The sequence below is a fragment of the Amphiura filiformis genome, chromosome 6 (assembly GCF_039555335.1).
Source record: "Amphiura filiformis chromosome 6, Afil_fr2py, whole genome shotgun sequence".
NCBI classification, from domain to species: Eukaryota; Metazoa; Echinodermata; class Ophiuroidea; order Amphilepidida; family Amphiuridae; genus Amphiura; species Amphiura filiformis.
Genome location: NC_092633.1, coordinates 58,422,395 through 58,445,372, shown reverse-complemented (window position 1 = coordinate 58,445,372; position 22,978 = coordinate 58,422,395). Strand labels below are relative to the sequence as shown.

The 22,978-nt window shown below is 38.6% G+C and overlaps 1 protein-coding gene across 1 annotated transcript; it reads right to left on the bottom strand.

Moving 5' to 3' along the window:
* Nucleotides 1-9,808: 9,808 nt before the first annotated feature.
* On the bottom strand, nt 9,809-15,137 carry LOC140155719 (ankyrin repeat and SOCS box protein 8-like). Its single transcript, XM_072178653.1, has 4 exons — nt 15,054-15,137; nt 12,653-12,846; nt 11,506-11,637; nt 9,809-10,838 (listed from the first exon to the last, which is right to left on the bottom strand). Exons 2-4 carry the CDS (start codon nt 12,749-12,751, stop codon nt 10,239-10,241), a joined length of 831 nt encoding a protein of 276 aa, XP_072034754.1. The 5' UTR covers nt 12,752-12,846; nt 15,054-15,137; the 3' UTR covers nt 9,809-10,238.
* Between the last annotated feature and the right edge of the window lie 7,841 nt (nt 15,138-22,978).

Below are 22,978 nucleotides of genomic sequence, written 5' to 3'. Positions count from 1 at the left end.
GGCATGTACCCTTAAAGAGAAAAATTGTTGTTGACATTGTAATATATAAAAAAAATTAATATTTTGCTCATGGTGAAAAGTAAATATTTTATTCTGGATCTTTAGACTTGTTACAGTCTTTGAGTTATACATCAAAACTCAAATAATGGGGGTTTGACCCCCTTGTAATATTGACTAAATGTTTATTTTATTGCCAGCTAGGCCGAACTGAAGGGTTACTTTCCAGTACTACTGCATGTAAAATCATATTATGTTTTAATTTAAACCTATATAAATGATTACGTGCTAGCTGTATCATTTTGGAAATATGAGTTATGGACTTTGTTAAAAAACGAAAATAGGCCTAGTACTAAATTAAATTAATCAGTTTTAATCTGAAATACATTTACCTTGCAGCATCTGGCTCATTACGGCCAATGTCCACTGCAGCAGGTGAACATAACTGGTACCTTAATTCTTTGGCATATTGTATTTCAGCATGCATGGGCATCCTGATGCTTGTTAAGTGGAATCAGCCATAACACATTTCATCTTTTTACTGGTATGGTGGTAAAGTTACTTTGGGAATGGCAAAGTAACCCTGGTTTATGATATCACATGTTACCTTATGGCAAAAACCTTCCATTATTATAAACCATTCCTATAATTGGCACTTTCCTGCCATTGATGGGATTTACTGCTATAGATAGTTGCCGCCATCTACTACTCAAAATATTGGACCTGCCTGTAATCTATTACATGGTAGAGGATAGTAAGAACAAAAATTCCTATCCTTTATTCTCTAAATCAGAAGCACATATACTGCTACAATATCTATATTAATGTAAGCAAATTTCAGCTACACATATGCACTAACCAAAAATACATGTACATGGATCAAATCCATGGGTTCCTACAGTCACCCATGGAAAACAGGGTACTTAAAAGCAGTACACCATGTCCATATGGGCCAAGGGATGGTTTGTTTACATGGCAATCATTCCTTCAGAATAGGCAATACAGATTCCAAACATATAAAACTTACCTAATATCAGTTTTCAATAGTTGCCCTTAATAACTCCAAATTGACATGACAATGAATTCTATTTGCTCAATTTCATACCAAAATCAAGGAAAACATGGTTTTGTTATTGCAAAATAACATGAAAATCAGATAGGTCATATCTGGTCACTGCAGTAGGCCACTTCAGGTAATCAATATTGGTACTTGAATGGTGTGACTCAGTGACTTTCAGCTCATTGTAAGACTGATAGTGTTGTAAACTTGATTGCATAACATTAAGATTGCCAACTGATATCCTTTGTATTTGAGTTGTCAATTATGGGAGTACTTCTGTCATTGATGTAAACATAAAAAAAAATGTCAACAAAACATGCTAATGCACAACTCTATGCCTGTATGTGTGTGTCTGAGGGCCGATCTGAGGGCTGATGACACACATTCGATGGGTGTAAAATACATGTACATTGCATAACAAGACTTTCGATCACATAGGTCTTTCTGAAAAGTTAGTATCACCACAATATTGATACACTGGGCTGAAGTAAGAGTTGTTAGTATGATTATGCACCCGGGATGTGCATAGTTTTTGTACGAAAGAAACACCTTAAGGTCGTACTACACCCCTTGATAAATGTGTGACCATTTTTGCATTTTTCTCAAAAACTAATATAACACTAATAACAAAAGTTATGTATATTATAGGGGCAAGGAATGCAGTTACTACACTAAAATTTCAGTGACTCAAGACAAGTAGTTATTGATTTATTGATCAAATATTGGTTTTCCCTCATTTTTGACTGTAAAGCAGTATTCAGACTTTTTATTGTACGTACAATAAAAAGTCATTTGGAAAACATTCATTATCAAACCTATCTGTGCTACATCAAATCCATGCTCGTCTGTACCAAAATTGAATTCTTTTCGCACCCACTGATTGTGATGAGGTTAGAAAAGTCATCATGAAATCACCATCGAAATCATGTGAATTAGATCCTCTACCTACATCTCTAATTAAGGACAACATTGATATTTTTGTGCCATATATTACTGACATTGTCAACAAATCGCTTCTTACAGGAATTTTTCCACAAAGTCAAAAAACTGCTTATGTTCGTCCTCTTATTAAAAACCTACTTTGGATAAAGAAATCTTCAAAAACTACCGACCTATATCCAATCTCAAATTTCTTGGAAAGACAATTGAAAGAATTGTTTCTAACAGAATTTCAAACCATATCAATAAATTTTCCCTATCAGATCCCTATCAATCAGCTTATAAACACTACCATGGAACAGAAACTGCTCTTCTTGAGTTAATAATGACATTCTCACATCACTTGACAATGGCCAAATCACAGCTTTGATTCTTCTCGATTTAAGTGCTGCATTTGACACTGTTGACCACAATATTCTTCTTTCCCGTCTTCACTATTATCTTGGCATTCAAGATCTTGCCCTGGACTGGTGTAAATCATACCTTACAAATAGGCATAATATGTTCGCATTGGCAATGCTACTTCTCATTCTACCATTCTTGATTATTCTGTGCCTCAAGGCTCTGTACTTGGACCTCAGTGGTTTACCATTTACACCTACCCTGTAATGAATATCATTCTTCGCCATCAATTGAATTATCATGTTTATGCGGACGACACACAACTTTATTTATCATTTGAATCTTCTCAACATAGTGCTAATTCTGCAATTGCTTCTCTTGAAATTTGTATCAGTGAAATCCGTAATTGGATGAAATCAAACTTCTTGAAATTAAATGATGATAAAACAGAATTTCTTCTGTTTGGATCCCAACAACAGCTCTCTAAAATCAACATTGAAAATGTTTGCATCGGTGACTCTGCAATTGCCTTATCTTCCAAAACACGCAATTTAGGTGCATTTTTGACACTCACATGACCATGCAACCTCATATCTCTAATGTCATTCGTTGTTCAGCGCTTCAACTACGTAACATCAGCGGATCCGCAAATACCTAAGTCGCGATGCTACTGAACAAATTATTCACTCATTCATCTCTTCTCGTTTGGATAACAACAATGCACTTCTTTATGGATTACCAGCAAACCAACTCTATCGCCTTCAGAAAATTCAAAACACTGCCGCTCAATTCTTACTTTCACCAGAAAATATTGCCATATCACGCCAATCCTAAAGGAACTGCATTGGCTTCCTGTCACACAAAGAATTGTTTTAAACTTATGTTGATTGTATATAAATGTATTAATGATATTGCTCCGTTATATTTATCTGAACTCCTTTTACATTATGTTCCCACCCGTGCGCTTCGATCTGGAAACATGCAACTTCTTCAAGAAAGAAAATCCAACCGCACATGGGGTGACAGATCATTTGCAACCGCAGCTCCACGTCTATGGAATGAACTGCCTATTTATATCAGAACTGCTAAAAATGTAACTGTGTTTAAAAAGTTGTTAAAACTCATCTTATGTCAGAGACATTATGTAATTCTTAAGTTATGTTTCTTAATTTAGTTCCAGTTTTCTTTGTCTTGTTAGTTTTTGTTTGTTTGTTTTGTTTTAGTGCCTTGAGCGCTCTTAATTGAGTGGATATGTGCCTTGTCGCTATTATTATTATTATTATTAATATTGTATGCAACATATCTACGTTGTTTAATCTATTGCCATTCTATTTCCAGTAATTTTTAAGTTCTAACGAATGTTTGATGACGTAAAATCGATAATATATTTCTACTAGATATTACATGTAACATATTATCGATTTTTCGTCATCAAACATTCGTTAGAACTTAAACATTACTGGAAATAGAATGGCAATAGATTAAATAACGTAGATATGTTGCATACAATATTGTACGTACAATACTCGGAGTCTGTGGAGCGCTTGACTCCACAACTGTTGTCTGTGCTGAAATAAAATTTTCAGTGCAGTAGTTGTAGTCCTTGCCCCTATAATATACATATCTTACTTGTCACCAATGCGCTTTAATTTGTGAGAAAAATGCAAAAATAGGCACAAAATTGGCCAGGGGTGTAGTACCCCGTAACTACAAGACAATAAATAATTGTATGCTTCACTTATGTTTATGTGCTATTTATGCTTTTTATTTTGTACAGTTATACAAGACATGCAAAGCAGATGGTATATTTTTGAAAATAAATATAAGTTCTAAGATATGTATTTTAGTTATGCCTACCTTATCCTCTCTATATAACATTCCCCTCTATATAAAATGCTTCCTTTGCAATCAATAAATTAGATTTTGATTGAAAAGATAACTTTCAATCCAATAAAATATCACTTAAAATAAGAAATTGTAAATTTCTACTAATATTGTTTTTTTTCTTCATAATACTGCCTGCATACGATCTGACATGAAATCCCTCTTTTGGAAAATCCAACGTACCAGGTTATCATTTAGAGAGAATGCAGTATTCAGAACTTAAATATTTGCAGCACTTGAAAACAAACATATTTCAAATATCCCACTTGAGATAAGTTTGCAAACTCTGAATAAAATCTGAATACAAATATATTAATATCAATGATGTGGTATATATATGGACCCACATAATTGTTTACAATAAAATATGTACTATAGGTACACAGTACCAGAACCCACCATGCTTTACCATCCAACCAAATTTGGTATTAATTATCTGGTTTCTGCCCGGCCCATATACATGACGACACTATCGCAACATAACATATTGTTGCGGAACCAAAAATTTACAATCAAGTACACTTGAAACTTGAGATCTTTTAAAATTAAAAATAATGGTAATTTTAATTACAAATAAAATATACTATTTGAAAATGAGTTAAGTGCAAATTTTAGAATTGTAAGGCTTACATATATGCTTTGTGCGCAATGATAACTCTATTATAGTGCAATTACCAACACTGACAGAGACGAGACAAGATCATATTGCATAATCATGATTTGAAAGAAATACCATTATTCCAAACAAATGCATTTATAATATTGCATTTTTTCTCACATATTTCTTGCATGATTTTGAAGTGTGCTCATTAAACCATACAGAAAAGGGTTCGCAACAAACAACACATATTTTGTAAGAAGAACCAAGGATTCTAGAGTACTAATATACCATAGGATAAGCCACTCATTTGCGCAATCAAGTCAATTGCCTATTTCTCTCCCAAGGTATAACAGGCAGATGATGCTAGACTTGAGTGCATCAAGAGCAAGTATTGTATATTACAATCTGTAATTGAAGATCTGGAACCAAGTGTGATCGAGCATAGCATCTGTCAAAGGTTATCCGATATTCCTGACAATTAATCAACCTCACTATAGAAGCTGAATGCAAGCATGTGCATACTTAAGTACAAATTTTAGGCTAAAATCTCCCCAGCTGCCGGTGAAGTGATTTTACTTTTTATACAGGGATTGAATACAAGTGTTACGACCCTGGTAGAACCTTGTTTATGAATCTATCATTAAATTAGTCTGGAGTTCACTTGGACTCAGCTATATATAATGTTTGCTGCATGCCCTCACTTATGCACATTACAAACTGGGCTGGGCTCATCATACAACCTTTTCATCAACTTGTTGGTACAGGGATGGATTTTACTAACATTGCCATATGTGATGCGATCAAGCAAAATCAGCCGGAACTCGGAAATATTACATTTTCAGATTCTTATAGGATAGTAAAAAGCATTTACAAAGCTGCATTTTGCAGAAAATTGAAATTGAACAACCAGTTCCAAAGTTATGGGCAATTAAAGAGTTTCCAAAACAAGAGGAAACAAAAGGAAATATTTCCTTTGTTTGGCTATATCTCAAAATCAATATTTCCAAGTTCCGACTAATTTTGCTTCATCGCATCACATATTACAATGCATCATAAGTTCTTTAACTCATCGCAATCAAGTCCAATAGCTCTTCCATACAATTTCTATGTTAGAGTTACGATAGGTTTAGATTTAAGATGGATTTCTGGCCTTAAGATGTGCCGTAAATTTGAGTGAAATCAATCCCCGGTCAAACCAGTTGCTCTCATTACTCGTTGACTGCCGATAAAACGCCCAATAAAGACTTAGTCACCGGACCGCGCCGGCCAGTTAAAGTACATGCCCTATCACACCACTCCACACCATACATAAATTCTCCCAGTCACATTTCCCAAATATGAAATTAAAAAAGTCAAATTTTAATTTACTTCTTTTAAAGTTTGGCAGAGGCGGGGTTCGAACTCACGGCGCAACGCTTAGTACTCTATGAGCCTAGCGCCTTAGACCACTCGGCCACTTGTCTTGTTATTCATTTGAAACTTATTTAAAAATATAATCGCTACCACGTGACAAGCAAAGACAGAAAACGTATTATATTTTGGAATTTTATCATTAATGTGTATTATAATAGAGCTACCATTATTTATATTGTTGAATTCTCAAGCGCATCATTTCAATTGGGTTTTTATTCCTAAAGCCCGATACTGACTCCACCTGTACATTTTAATTTCATCGCGGGATGCTGAGATGTTTGAAAAGCATCGCAGCATCGCATACCGCTGCGAAGTGGAGTCAGGATCGGGCTTAATTCAACCACCAGCATCCATGGTTCGATGTAGAGAGTCTTTCCTATTCAGAGGAAATATTGCAATTACACACCTTATTGCCTTTTAACAATAACCAATGACACTAGCACGTAATTCCAGTCAAGCACCAATCTTTAATCCTATTGTTGAAGAGGATAATAAGCTTATACTTATGTATATAGCATTCGTAAAAAAGCTTAAGTCTTTGTTTGCTTTGGTTAAGTCCTGTTCAAGTGGTGGATTAACCAACAATTAACAATGAGAGTACATTCCTGATCCTCGGTCAGTTGGCGATGATTTGAAGTGACCGCCAATTATGACCATTTGATATTTAATTCGCCACTTGCACGGTTCCGCCATTATGCACTATATGCGGGGAGAGCCTCGAACTGGCAGTATACATGAAAGGAAGAATTACGTAACCTTACACAGAATGTTATATGACTGGTTCAATTCCCATTCATGTATGCTGCCAGTTCGAGGCTCTCCCGCACATAGTGCATAATGGCGAACCGTGCAAGTGGCTAATAGGGCCTACCAGCAATGTGGAAAAAAAGAAATAATGTAGTGCCAAAATAATGTACCCTTTTACGGAAGGAGCAAAGTTTAACAAGTTACAACTCCGCATCTGCAGTACGAATGTCAGCGGCGAATGTCAGGTTATTATTTCCCAGTCTTGAAAAAAAATTGCAGGCAGAGGTGGGAATCGATCTCGGTACCTCCCGGTTAAAAAGCACTGTGCAAAACCACTAAGCCAACTAAATATCTGTCGTGAGATGCTTGACATTAATCTTTGATATTGCTGAATGGAACAAATCGCGGAATTAAATCAGTAATAAAAGAAGTAGATTCTTATTTAGCGCCAAATTGGATAAAAGGGGAAATATTTGTCCCTGCTCTAAAGAAAATATAGGTTAGAAAATTATCAAATAAAATTAAATTAAAAATTGAGACTTTATATTTATTTATTTCACAAGGCGGCATTTTCACAGACAAACACTGTAGGCCTATACGCTAAAAACTTCACCCTCATTACTAGATGATGGCATAGCTCAGTGTTAGAGCATCAGACTGGTAATGTCAATATCGTTGGTTCGAATCCGCCTGCCAGCAATGGTTATTATGATTTTAATGCTACGCTACAATTTGTTCAATTTTTTTCATTTATTTATTTATTCATTCATTCATTCATTCATTCATTCATTCATTCATTCATTCATTCATTTATCTATTTATTTATTTATTTATTTATTTATTTATTTATTTAAATCATTTGATATATTTGAAAGGGGTATTTGAGCAATTTGAAATTTTTACCCCCATATAATCCTATGGGGTCATTTTGAACCCACTCCCTCCCAAATTGCCAAAACCTATGAGTTTAAATCATACATAATGATCAGTACGTCAATCATGAGTGAACACCGGTTGGTCACTGCATTTATTTGGAAATGGGTAGGCACTGCAGCTTGATTCACCATTCACAACATGATAATGTGTGCACATGCTACATTATATACACTTGTAGGCCTATGTTGTTGTTGGTGTATAAGTAATGGGCCTTGCAATTGAAATGCCTCAAGCTTTTAATCCGATATGCAGATTATCTATTTGTTTTCATGAATTGGAAGACATTCTTTGATGTATTACTGAGCTCAATGATCTGAAATTACTGGAGTGTGAGGTCAGCATAGTATTTTATTAACAGAAAGTATATAGGCCCTGCATGAAATTATCGATTGACTCCAAACAAAGGATTTGAGCCGGTGTCCTTCACCGTAGTTATGGCGGAGTGCAGTCCATTCAATCAAATGTTGTCATCAACCTATTTGATTGCAATCATGCTTTTGTTGAATGCATTTGAGTAGTCCGCCATATTTACGGGATGATATGTCACATGCAAGGCCTCTATTCTCCAAATTCATTTCCTAATGTATGTGAGAATGATACATTAATGACATGATGAACATAATCATTGATGCATCAGTTTTAAAATAGACTAGGCGGTTACCATATTTGGCGGTTCTCGGCTGGGCGCGATTACCAGGCTGATGGTGACATGTCCATATGACAGTTTTACTAATTTGACCTCAGATGACCCTGGCGACCCCAAAATGACCTTCCAAAATTTGGCTCTAAATGTTGACTGTACCCACCAAGTTTCATGCCCATACGACAGTTTTAGTAATTTGACCTCAGATGACCCTGGGTGACCTTGGATGACCCCAAAATGATCTAAACTTATAACTCTAAATGTTGACTGTACCCACCAAGTTTCATGCCCATGTATGAGTTTTTACTAATTTGACCTCAGATGACCCGTGGTGACCTTGGATGACCCCAAAATGACCTTCAAAAATGTTGTTTTAAATGTTGACTGTACCTACCAAGTTTCATGCCCATACGACACTTTTTAGTAATTTGACCTCAGATGACCCCTGGGAGCGGACCCGGTGTCAGATGACTTTAAAACGAACATAAACATCTTCTTGACAGGACAGAACTACACCCACCCACCGAGTTTGAGCCCCGTGCGACCTAGTTTCATGCCCATATGACAGTTTTTAGTCATTTTACCTCAAATGACCCCTGGGAGGGGGCCCGGGGTCGGATGACTTAACGAACATGAACATCTTCTTGCCAGGACAGAACTACACCCACCCACCCACCGAGTTTGAGCCCGCCCCGGAGGACCTAGTTTCATGCCCATATGGCAGTTTTAGTCATTTGACCTCAAATGACCCCTTGGAGGGGCCCGGGGTCGGATGACTTAACGAACATAAATTTCTTCTTGCCAGGACAGAACTACACCCACCCACCGAGTTTGAGCCCCGTCACGACCTCGACGGCCTCACATTAGCAGTCACAGACAAAACCTAAATCTACAGAATATATCCATTACTCGTCTCGAAAGAGCTCAAAATAAATAACTTAGAAAATTTTCTTGATGTCCTTTAACATGTTTCCATAGTTAACCATCGTTAGCCATGGATATCTATGCTGTAGAACTGACCGGTGACTAAGTCCGATTTATTGGGACGTTTATCGACCATCAACGAGTAATGATTATAACAGCTCACAACTTGTCAGGCAGTATCTCACATTTTGCCACGACAAGTATGATCATTGAAATTTGTTTAACCAGAATCTTTGAATAAAAATTGAGTAAGATTTTGCAACTGGACATCCAAACAAGTATTCAAAATAATGGGGCTAATAGTAGCACATCACCAATCAAATAGTTTAAGAACTAGTCTATAAAAACACCAAGACAACTCTCAATTGCCAAGAGGGGAGACAACGTGTGTGCAGATAAGAGCTTTACAATCATGTTTTTAATAGTGCAGCATATAAAATATAAAAGTCTAGGGAAGAGGGAACTTCTGCTACTGAAATAAAATCGTAAGGAAAGAGTCTAAAATTGGTTTAATGGTTCATACTAGCTTCACCTCTATAATGTTTGATTAGTTATTTATATCTTATCCAATCTGAATAAATTATATACATTTATATTTAAAAAAGAATCATACATGCTATATATTTCTCATCATAAAGATATTACCCTCTATCTTCTTAGCAGCAAAGGACTCTATTCCCCAATTTTATACCACAAAATTTTCTCCTAACATGACAAAGGTCATTCCCCATTTTGTAGCAAAATATACCTAACTATTCTAGGTGGTAAAGGCAACTTGAAAGCATGATCGCCAAGTAGCATTCACCTAGACTACGCCTGATTACATAACGGCACAGCTGTCGTAGACTGCGTGTGCTACGACAGTGCGCCGTTATCATATTGCACACTTCGGCATCGTTGGCTATAACCGATGGAAACTGTTCTGGAAACGGGAATGTACCAGAAGCCTTGAGTAGTAATTTGAGACACTCCATGTCGTGTCTCGAACTCAGACCAGTCGCCACAATACTGGCTGCACGTAATACAGGAGAGGCATTGTTATAGTTTGTTGTGTGAACTTCAGCGCCATATTCCAGTAGCACCATTACGCACTCTAAATTACCCTTCAATGAAGCCCAGTTCAATGGTGTATCGTTGTTGTAGTCCATGGCATTAACGGATGCTTTATTTTGAAGAAGCACTCGGACGCACTGTTGATTGTTACGAAAGCACGCCCAATGTAGCGGGGTGGAATGGTTGCCATCGGGAGCATCTGGATCTGCTCCGTACTCAAACAACACACGGATGCAGTCGGCATCTTTTTCTGCAGCATAGTGTAAAGCTGTCCTGTTGAACCCATCTATTGCATTGACCTGAAAAGATATATACCAGCCAAAAGCAATAATTTATATGCATGACCCAATGCTTATTAAAGAGGTAAAAATCAAATTCACACCCTATGAAACTAGCTCATTCATGTAGCCTAGAGAGGTCCACAAAATTGACCTCAACTTGCTCAAAAGCTGGATATTATCAGTCAGGATGCCTCTGACTACTTTCAAACATGTCACTTCCTTTCCGAACTTGGGAACTTTTCATGGACTCATAATCAAATTTTCAAAGACTACACAAATATTTTATTATTATAATTTATCATTTATGTAATCCTGTACGAAGCACACAGCGCCTTACACAATGTATACAAGAAAGCAGGTGAGATTTTTTCATACAGATACAGACGTTGTTTCCCTGATAGCTATCAGGTGCATATTCCAAAGCTGTGGTGCAGCAATGGCAAAGGAATTGTATAAATAACACCTCTAACCAAAATTTGTGTTTCAATTTATTCAAGTCTTATTCAAGTTACATTTCTTTACTCTAGAAAGGACATTAAAATAGAATCTTGATTTGGAATTCACATTTTCCGCATTACAAGCCCTAGCCATCTTAATGATTGCTACCTTACAGTTAACACTGTGACTAGCCATGTTTCCAATCTGTCCGGATCATGGACTCAAACCATCACTAATTCTTACTTACATTTGCACCATGTTCTAGGAGAAGCTTGACAATTTCAACATCGCCCACATTGCAAGCGGAATGCAATGGTAAAAGTGTGCCATGTTCTTTGTTTACATCTACTCCTTCTTCCAATAGGCTCTCAACACTATCCTAAAAATGCAAAGTGAAAATAGAAATTTAGCAATAAGTTTTCACTGGAAAGAAAGTACTCAAAAGATGACTATTTGACAGAATTTTGATTCATTCATTCATTACAAAATTGAAAAATGTGAAATTGAGATGAGTAACAAAGTCAAATTTTGGAGTAAATATCAGTATGTCTAACATAAGCCAATGACATCTAAGAGTACTTAATTAAGAGAGGCGCTACTTCGATAGCAAAAGTGAGGACAGTGTGAGCTTGGGACCTTGTGTAAGACCATAGACAGTGTATAAGAGTCTGTCCGCCATGCCAAAAAGTGATTCTCAATAGGTAATGAGCTATAATGTGACGTACGTGTAGGCCACAAAAAGGCGGTGTTATGACTTATCTTACGATACCAATGATTGACAGCGATGTATGGTTCATTGGGGGTGGAGCCATTATGCCCATGTTAGGCTGTTGTTATGCAGATATTCTGTTCTGCAAACGGTACAAAAAGGGGTGACTGGTAGGCCTGATTACCTAGAGGGATGGCACAGTTCACTACCAGCACTGTTTGTCACATAAACAGACCGTGACCCAACTGCTAGAGACAGAGACTGTTGAACATTTTTTGTCCTCCGAATTGGTATAGCAGTTTGTACAGAGTACCACTAGCCTGATGACATGGCCTATTAAGCTAAACCAGGGACAGGCCTCAAAATTCATTGTTTGCTCACTGGCCTTGAAAATGAGTGCCCTTGAAAATAAAACTAAATTTTATTTTAAGGCCTGACCTGGGATGGATTTCATTAACATAACTGGCAGGGGAACAGCTTGAATACCCTCAAGAGGACTGTTGCTAAAACATAAGACCAGTGTTTGGTATTGGATGTCATGTTGCAACCGACAACTGCTGTGTTTTGATGTGAAAGGCCACATATTGTCACTAGCAAAAAAGTGAATAATTGTATGACTTGTATTACATTTAAAACTCTTCATTTTTTACCATATACTAACTAGTATAAAACTCTTCAAACCAACCTCTGGATATTTTGTCCATCCGGTGATAGCTCTAATAAGACGGTCAGACATCTCATACTGGTGTTGTGCCATAGCTAATCTATACCATACACTAGACATGTCACATACACATTCCTTCTGATATACACTCAGTAGCGGTATAACTTATCCATTTACTTCTGGGCTGTGTACTTGCACTTCTTCATATGCTGTGCCTATGCTGTGCCAAATGAAAAAGTACAGTGAAATATGATATCAAACACAAAGTTCTGTTCATCAAACATAATATGTTCATCAAAGGCAGAATTAAAAAGACTAGTATATGTCTGACGTCATCTGCCAATCAATCTCAGACACGGTTTGTTACGAGTGTCATGATGATTGAGTTTCTGAACACACCAGTTATATCAGTGCGCCTTAATAGTTAAGGTGGTACCACACCCCTGGCCAATTTTTTGCATTTTTCTCAAAAAATTATAACGCATTGGTGACAAGTACGATATGTATATTATAGGGGCAAGGACTACTACTACTGCACTGAAAATTCAGCAACTCAAGGCAAGTAGTTATTGATTTATTGATCAAATACTGGTTTTCCCTCATTTTGACTGTAACTCCACAACTGTTGTCTGTGCTGAAATAAAATTTCCAGTGCAGTAATTGTAGTCCTTGCCCCTATAATATACATATCTTACTTGTCACCAATGCGCTATAATTTTTGAGAAAAATGCAAAAATAGGCAAAAAATTAGGCAGGGTGTAGTACCCCTTAATTTAAAATTATTTTGCACCTTCAAACATATAAACGGTCTCAAAAGTTAGGTCTTAGTAATATGAAACTTTCTTTCCTGCAGGCACTACATGTCACCAATGCCTAGAAAGTTGGTTTTTGCCTTGTGAAAGTACCATAATTGTTCGCTCTTTTCTGCTATTCTTTTTTTCCAATCAGCACTATGAATTAACCTTCCTTTTATGTGTTACTATAAACCAATCAAGGGTCATGGAGAGTTTGATTGACAGTAACATCAGATGCAAACTAGTCTTTTTAATTCTGTCTTTGATAGTTTGATTAGTGTCTACCCAGGATTAATTCTTAGAGGTTTGGCACAAATCCATCAGCACCACCTACAATGTAGCAATAGATAACTGCACTGTTAATGCCTTGATTAGCCTTGACATAAAATTTTTAACAAAAAAGATAAAATACTTGTTATTGTTACTTTTTTTACTTCATTAATATACACATGTATGAAAAACCAGATGCACAATTTACAATAAATTATCGGAAAATATATCATTGGGGAGTTTATTCCTCTACCAGCAATCAAATATGACATGATGTGTGATTTAAAAGTGCATTTAAAAAGAAGGTAAGTGCCCCCATTTGTACGTCTGTCGTGAGATCAGATGGAACAGCCGGATCCCGGTAAAAAAACCAATGTGATGAAGTCTACCGCGAGTGACGTCATGCAGACCAACATTATTAATGTTTGGTTTTGGTAATGGTTCCGCTGAGAATTTGAGATATCAATTTATAGCCAATCATACCTGCGCCAAATTGGAAGACTGCTGAAAGAACTTGCTGTACTGAAAACTACGAACATTCATGATGAAGCTAGTTCACCACATAAACTTGTATGGCTCAAAATTCGGACCGCTCACCATTTAGTGTACTGTCATTGCGTATTTTGAAACTGTTGATGTTTTAATGATCCCCAAAATTATTTTAGCTGTGTCACGTGCATGTCGCTTGTGGGAACCAACCAAACTTCAGAATAAAACGTGTGCATCGCCGGTGTTTTGATAATTTGGGAGACAGTGTGAGGGATCCCAAACAATGGGTGACGCAGCCTATTGGGTCAGGTTTTTCAGACTTTTTTGGACAAAAAAGGTCCAAATTTTGTCCACTTTTCACAAAATTGCCCCCCGAAAAAAGTCCAAAATCAGCACCCCCCAATGAAATCCTGCGTGCGGGCCTGGCCATCAGTGTGACGTCATATGCCGCCATCTTGTGGGTACACGCTATGATGGTCGTTCGATCTCCATCCATGCGTGAACAGCAAAATCACCGCGTTGATGCGCGCTATGAGCTGCGTGGCAAGCTAGTTAAGCTGCGCCCTGCGCGTAGTGTCCGACGCATGAACACACAGATCATTTGTACCCACAAGATGGCGAAAGGCTGACGGCCTCTATTGTTCTGGGTCTGATTATTCGGATTACAACTTACAAGAATAAAATGGATTAAGAAATTAAGTCTAAATAAATACTTGGGTGCTCAACATGGAGCTTAATCTTTTAAAATCTGCCTATATCGATTCTTTTACTTTACAAAATTAAACACCATGAACTGCAGGACACAGGGGCATTATGTGCACTGCTAATTTTATACGTTAATTTGTATAAAACTGGTAAGCTTACAATACCTGCTTCGGATGTTTACGTTCGTCTGACAGCTCTCAAATAAACCTCATTCCCTGCAAGTTTGAAAATATACGGGTGTAGTTATGGGGTTATGAATACTACGCATCACTATCATGTAATGAGACTTAGGCTATCAGCCACTCAACGGCGTATTTCCGGTTTAATGAAGCTGACTCGTGTGATAATTGCACAAATTCAAGCATATTATGGCAAAACTGTGTTATTATATCTGGGTTTTATGATCATGATCATTATAAATTAATCCTTCAAAAATTGTTGGTCTCAGAAAGTTTTCACCAATGACATTTGGTATGCAAATATTCAAACCAGGGATCAGTTTGTTTTGAATAAAAGCATGAGGCCATTCAAAAGCCACCTAAAAACACATTTTATTGAAATGACTATGCAAGAGCTGGAGCTGGACTCCTAAATTTTCATGATATTGTAGTTGAAATATGTGTAATGTGTTAGGCCTTTTTATTAATATTATAAATAGGCCTATGCAATATTTATGTTTTGATTTCACTTGTCTCGGTGGGTTGGAGGGGTCACGCCCCACTGGGTGATAGTGTTCGCGCTCCTGGCTCCTCCTGGCTAGCCCACCGGGACAATCTTTTATAATTATTTATTTTATGATATGCTTTGCATAATGTATTTTTGATGTATTTTAGCCATTTATGTAAATAAATAAATAAATAAACCAATTCAATTCAACAAATAGTGGCGTAGCCATGCAGGTTTTTCGGTAGGCCTTTCAATTTTGCCGACGAAAATTGTGAATTGACCCCTTTTTTTTGTGCCAATATCGCCCAAGAATCTAAGGGGCGGTAAATTTGTAGACGGAAATCATGAATTGTTTGTGCCGAGAGTGCTCAAGAATCAGGAGGATTCATCCCTGTGCACGTTAAATTGTTAGAGCTATTCGAAAAGAGAATGGGGACCACCCCCGGTTTTGATATCTGCACTCATCTTCTCCTTCTCGCTTGACCCTAATACTATGCGTTGAGAAGTATATCAACTAGAACTAGAACTAGAATCTACGCGGGGGGCTGTGCAATAATTCGGCCCTGGGGCCAAAATGAAGGAGGGGGTGGGGAAAGAATTTTTGGCCAGCCGAAACTGGGGGCATGCAGGATGATGATGTATGATGCGTGATGATTATGATGATACTCATAGTAGGCCTACTTGGTGTGTTGGTATGATGGGTTGTCCATGATACGGGTGGTCACAAAAAATAAGGGGGGGGGGGGGGGGTGGTGGTAATGCTCTCTGTTTAAATGTGGTCTTGGAAGGCTGTTTGATGGAGTCTTGCTGTAGGTTATTCTGGTGGTCTTGGGGAAGAATGAGTTGGCGAAGGATCCAAGTTGTTGGTGATGGTGTAAATTTGAAACTGTTGGTCGTGTAAGTCTTGATGATGTCCAAATGATGATGATGATAATGATGATGATGATGATGATGATGATTTCGCAAACATTAAAGTTATGTGCTGTATTTTGCATGTCACCATATTATTTTTCTCCAAGTATTATTAAAGGTCTAAGTAAGGAGGAGGATGCAATTTTTTGCACCATTTGGATTTATTAATCTAGCATCAACCACTTGCACGCACCGTACACACCACAGAATTAAAACCAGAGAACCAGGACTCGACCGCCATCTTGATACAGGCATGGAGCAAAAATTGGGGGTAGGCCCCTATTCGGTTTCCCTCGGAATGCGCTCGAGGCATTCGTGTGATTCGTTGTCATGCAAGCGCGACATGGATGATGGGCGCATTTGAGAGACGCACTTGATGCGACCTGCACGCGAGTACCAAGACGCTTCAGATGAGACGCAGAATTGTTTTCGTTCGTCTCCGCGCACCGTCGGCAAAGACCCGAATACCCCCAATTTTCTCCCCATAGCTGACGTCGCGATTGTACGGTTCTCCTACTCTAATTCTGTGGTACACACAGATCATCGCGCCTTGTGCGCGCCGGCTATCGCGCGGCTAAATCCAACCTTGACAACCTGCGCCAGTCAATCTGTACTACGGAGTTTTGAATTGTCAAACAAAACGAATTGTAAGGCCTACATTAGGTCAACCAACCTCTGACTGATAATGTAGGTCATTTTATTCACCGAATCATAATTTACAGCTGAATCCTATCAGTACCATCTGACTATGTAGGCATCATCAGGGCCATTCTATCGCATGGCGGGTACGGGTCTCCGCTCTGCAACTCGCAATGGGGTGCATGGCTGACAAATATACAAACGCAAAGCAAGGCCAAGGGGAATTGGAAAACGCTCAGCAACAAGTGTAAGCTATACAATTATTCAAAAACAATTATTTTCCTAGGTTATACGCATATATAGGCCTACAGTAATTTAAATTAGGCGAGAATCAAGAATTCGGTTCTCGCAATTATGATTCTCTCTCTCTCTGACTAAGCACATCAGGGCACAGGCTAAGATCAAATTTGATTCTCCACCCCGAAAAAATAGGCCTACAAATTCTTCAAGCAAGAGGTAACGACATCAGTCGACTCTCACTCGATTTATTATCAGTATTGGACAGTAATATAAGAACTTGTAATGTCCGCGGTCTTTTGAAGATAGGCCTACCCATCAAGGCATCTTTCTGCAGCCCAGCGGTGTGGTGCAATTTCAAATTGCACCAATTTTCGTAACATCTTTAAAATCTGGACGATTGAAAATTCTTTCAAAATGTTCAAAGCAGGTATGAAACTACAGCTATACGGAATTCTTCGCACATTAACATATGCATGATTAATAAAATTACATAATACACTTCACTTTCAATCAGGAATAATGATTAGCACTCCAAACTAGTGTGGACTTTCTTTTTGTGTGGTGTTTTTCATATAGACCGTACCATTTATGGGTTTTTTTTCTGCTGACCACAATTAGCGCAGTGATGAAAAACACCATTGGACCAATAATGCTATCTACTGATGACAGCAATTTGTGGTGAATAACATGAAGAACATATGCTACCAACGGATCATTAATGCTATCTACTGCTGATAGCAATGGTGATGAACTACCCACGGATCATTAATGCTATCTAGGCCTACTGCTGATAGCAATGGTGATGAACTACCCACGGGTCACTAATGCTATCTACTGCTGATAGCAATGGTGATGAACTACCCACGGATCGTTAATGTTATCTACTGCTGATAGCAATGGTGATGAACTACCCACGGATCATTAATGCTATCTACTGCTGATAGCAATGGTGATGAACTACCCACGGATCATTAATGCTGTATACTGCTGATAGCAATGGTGATACCCGCGGATCATTAATGCTATCTACTGCTGATAGCAATGGTGATGAACTACCCACGGATCATTAATGCTATGTATTGCTGATAGCAATGGTGATGAACTACCCACGGATCATTAATGCTATCTACTGCTGATAGCAATGGTGATGAACTACCCACGGATCATTAATGCTATCTATTGCTGATAGCAATGGTGATGAACTACCCACGGATCATTAATGCTATCTATTGCTGATAGCAATGGTGATGAACTACCCACGGATCATTAATGCTATCTACTGCTGATAGCAATGGTGATGAACTACCCACGGATCATTAATGCTATCTACTGCTAATAGCAATAGTGATGAAAGCTACGAGGGCGGTCAAAAGTTTGTAGAACAAGGTATCAGAGTTGCCAACATTGGAAATGCAGAAAATCTCTGCGAAGTGTAAAAACAGCTTAGGATGCGGCCCTTGCGTGGGATCAGTAAGCTCCTGGATGATAGCTTTTTGAGACCCTTAAAATGCCTTTCCAGGCTACTCAGCCTTTTGGCAAAAGGACAGGACAGTGAGCGTATAATTGATTTTGTTTTGATTTTTTAGCCAGATGGCTGTAAATGCAGATTTAATATGTTTTCTACTGCTGATGGCAACAGTGTTGAACTACCCACGGATCATTAATGCTATCTACTGCTGATAGCAATAGTGATGAACTACCCAAGGATCATTAATGATATCTACTGCTGATAGCAATGGTGATGAACTACCCACGGATCATTAATGCTATCTATTGCTGATAGCAATGGTGATGAACTACCCACGGATCATTAATGCTATCTACTGCTGATAGCAATGGTGATGAACTACCCACGGATCATTAATGCTATCTACTGCTAATAGCAATAGTGATGAAAGCTACGAGGGGCGGTCAAAAAGTTTGTAGAACAAGGTATCAGAGTTGCCAATATTGGAAATGCAAAAAAATCTCTGCGAAGTGTAAAACAGCTTAGGATGCGACCCTTGCGTGGGATCAGTAAGCTCCTGGATGATAGCTTTTTGAGACCCTTAAAATGCCTTTCCAAGGCTACTCAGCCTTTTTGGCAAAAGGACAGGACAGTGAGCGTATAATTGATTTTGTTTTGATTTTTTAGCCAGATGGCTGTAAATGCAGAAGATTTAATATGTTTTCTACTGCTGATGGCAACAGTGTTGAACTACCCACGGATCATTAATGCTATCTACTGCTGATAGCAATAGTGATGAACTACCCAAGGATCATTAATGATATCTACTGCTGATAGCAATGGTGATGAACTACCCACGGATCACTAATGCTATCTACTGCTGATAGCAATGGTGATGAACTACCCACGGATCATTAATGCTATCTACTGCTGATAGCAATGGTGATGAACTACCCACGGATCATTAATGCTATCTACTGCTGAGAGCAATGGTGATGAACTACCCACGGATCATTAATGCTATCAACTGCTGATAGCAATGGTGCAGTGATGAACTACCCACGGATCATTAATGCTATCAACTCCTGATAGCAATGGTGATGAACTACCCACGGATCATTAATGCTATCTACTGCTGATAGCAATGGTGCAGTGATGAACTACCCACGGATCATTAATGCTATCAACTGCTGATAGCAATGGTGATGAACTGCCCACGGATCATTAATGCTATCTACTGCTGAGAGCAATGGTGATGAACTACCCACGGATCATTAATGCTATCTACTGCTGATAGCAATGGTGATGAACTACCCACGGATCATTAATGCTATCTACTGCTGATAGCAATGGTGATGAACTGCCCACGGATCATTAATGCTATCTACTGCTGATAGCAATGGTGATGAACTACCCACGGATCATTAATGCTATCAACTGCTGATAGCAATGGTGATGAACTACCCACGGATCATTAATGCTATCTACTGCTGATAGTAATGGTGATGAACTAGTACCCACGGATCATTAATGCTATCTACTGCTGATAGCAATGGTGATGAACTACCCACGGATCATTAATGCTATCTACTGCTAATAGCAATAGTGATGAAAGCGGTCAAAAAGTTTGTAGAACAAGGTATCAGAGTTGCCAACATTGGAAATGCAGAAAATCTCTGCGAAGTGTAAAAACAGCTTAGGGCGCCAAGGGCAGCGGCCCTTACGAGGGATCAGGGCCCCCAAAAGCTCCTAGATGTTAGCTTTTTGAGACCCTTAAAATGCCTTTCCAGGCTACTCAGCCTTTTGGCAAAAGGACAGGACAGTGAGCGTATAATTGATTTTGTTTTGATTTTTAGCCAGATGGCTGTAAATGCAGAAGATTTAATATGTTTTCTACTGCTGATGGCAACAGTGTTGAACTACCCACGGATCATTAATGCTATCTACTGCTGATAGCAATAGTGATGAAGTACCCAAGGATCATTAATGATATCTACTGCTGATAGCAATGGTGATGAACTACCCACGGATCACTAATGCTATCTACTGCTGATAGCAATGGTGATGAACTACCCACGGATCCTTAATGCTATCTATTGCTGATAGCAATGGTGATGAACTACCCACGGATCATTAATGCTATCTACTGCTGATTGCAATGGTGATGAACTACCCACGGATCATTAATGCTGTATACTGCTGATAGCAATAGTGATGAACTACCCGCGGATCATTAATGCTATCTACTGTTGATAGCAATGGTGATGAACTACCCACGGATCATTAATGCTATCTATTGCTGATAGCAATGGTGATGAACTACCCACGGATCATTAATGCTATCTACTGCTGATAGCAATGGTGATGAACTACCCACGGATCATTAATGCTATCTACTGCTGAGAGCAATGGTGATGAACTACCCGCGGATCATTAATGCTATCTACTGTTGATAGCAAAGGTGTTGAACTACCCACGGATCATTAATGCTATCAACTGCTGATAGCAATGGCGCAGTGATGAACTACCCACGGATCATTAATGCTATCAACTCTTGATAGCAATGGTGATGAACTACCCACGGATCAGTTATGCTGTATACTGCTGATAGCAATGGTGATGAACTACCCGCGGATCATTAATGCTGCTACCTACTGTTGATAGCAATGGTGATGAACTACCCACGGATCATTAATGCTATCTATTGCTGATAGCAATGGTGATGAACTACCCACGGATCATTAATGCTATCTACTGCTGATAGCAATGGTGATGAACTACCCACGGATCATTAATGCTATCTACTGCTGATAGCAATGGTGATGAACTACCCACGGATCATTAATGCTATCAACTGCTGATAGCAAAGGTGTTGAACTACCCACGGATCATTAATGATATCTACTGCTGATAGCAATGGTGACGAACTACCCACGGATCATTAATGCTATCTACTGCTGATAGCAATGGTGATGAACTACCCACGGATCATTAATGCTATCAACTGCTGATAGCAATGGTGATGAACTGCCCACGGATCATTAATGCTATCTACTGCTGAGAGCAATGGTGATGAACTACCCACGGATCATTAATGCTATCTACTGCTGATAGCAATGGTGATGAACTACCCACGGATCATTAATGCTATCAACTGCTGATAGCAAAGGTGTTGAACTACCCACGGATCATTAATGATATCTACTGCTGATAGCAATGGTGACGAACTACCCACGGATCATTAATGCTATCTACTGCTGATAGCAATGGTGATGAACTACCCACGGATCATTAATGCTATCAACTGCTGATAGCAATGGTGATGAACTACCCACGGATCATTAATGCTATCTACTGCTGATAGCAATGGTGATGAACTGCCCACGGATCATTAATGCTATCAACTGCTGATAGCAATGGTGATGAACTACCCACGGATCATTAATGCTATCTACTGCTGATAGCAATGGTGATGAACTACCCACGGATCATTAATGCTATCTACTGCTGATAGCAATGGTGATGAACTGCCCACGGATCATTAATGCTATCTACTGCTGAGAGCAATGGTGATGAACTACCCACGGATCATTAATGCTATCAACTGCTGATAGCAATGGTGCAGTGATGAACTACCCACGGATCATTAATGCTATCAACTCCTGATAGCAATGGTGATGAACTACCCACGGATCATTAATGCTATCTACTGCTGATAGCAATGGTGATGAACTATCCACGGATCATTAATGCTATCAACTGCTGATAGCAATGTAGACCCTCCCTCGGGTCCGTGGAGAACGACTGGTAATGTAGATTACATAGCATTAAAAATCAACCCACTGAAATTTAGCGTTCAATATAGGAGGTGTGATTAGTGTAGTGGCATCAATTTGTGTAGAAAGAGGAATTGGTTTTGGGCGCTGTGAATTGGTTTTGGGCGCTGTGTATTTAGAATCGGGGGGGTGAAGGACTATGGCATATTTTGATAGGCTATTATGTTATTATGTAGGCCTATCGTTCCATTATCCAGGCCGGACCGAACCGAGACTGTGGGACAGTCTAATAGCAATGGTGATGAACTGCCCACGGATCATTAATGCTATCTACTGCTGAGAGCAATGGTGATGAACTACCCACAGATCATTAATGCTATCTACTGCTGATAGCAATGGTGATGAACTA

What these genes read in the sequence shown, in the direction of transcription:
- LOC140155719 (XM_072178653.1), bottom strand. Translation starts at nt 12,751, where the DNA reads ATGTCTAGTGTATGGTATAGATTAGCTATGGCACAACACCAGTATGAG. An exon ending in GATGGACAAAATATCCAGAG is followed by an intron (nt 11,638 to 12,652) that starts GTTGGTTTGAAG and finishes TTGCATTTTTAG; the next exon opens with GATAGTGTTGAGAGCCTATT. An exon ending in TCCTAGAACATGGTGCAAAT is followed by an intron (nt 10,839 to 11,505) that starts GTAAGTAAGAAT and finishes ATATCTTTTCAG; the next exon opens with GTCAATGCAATAGATGGGTT.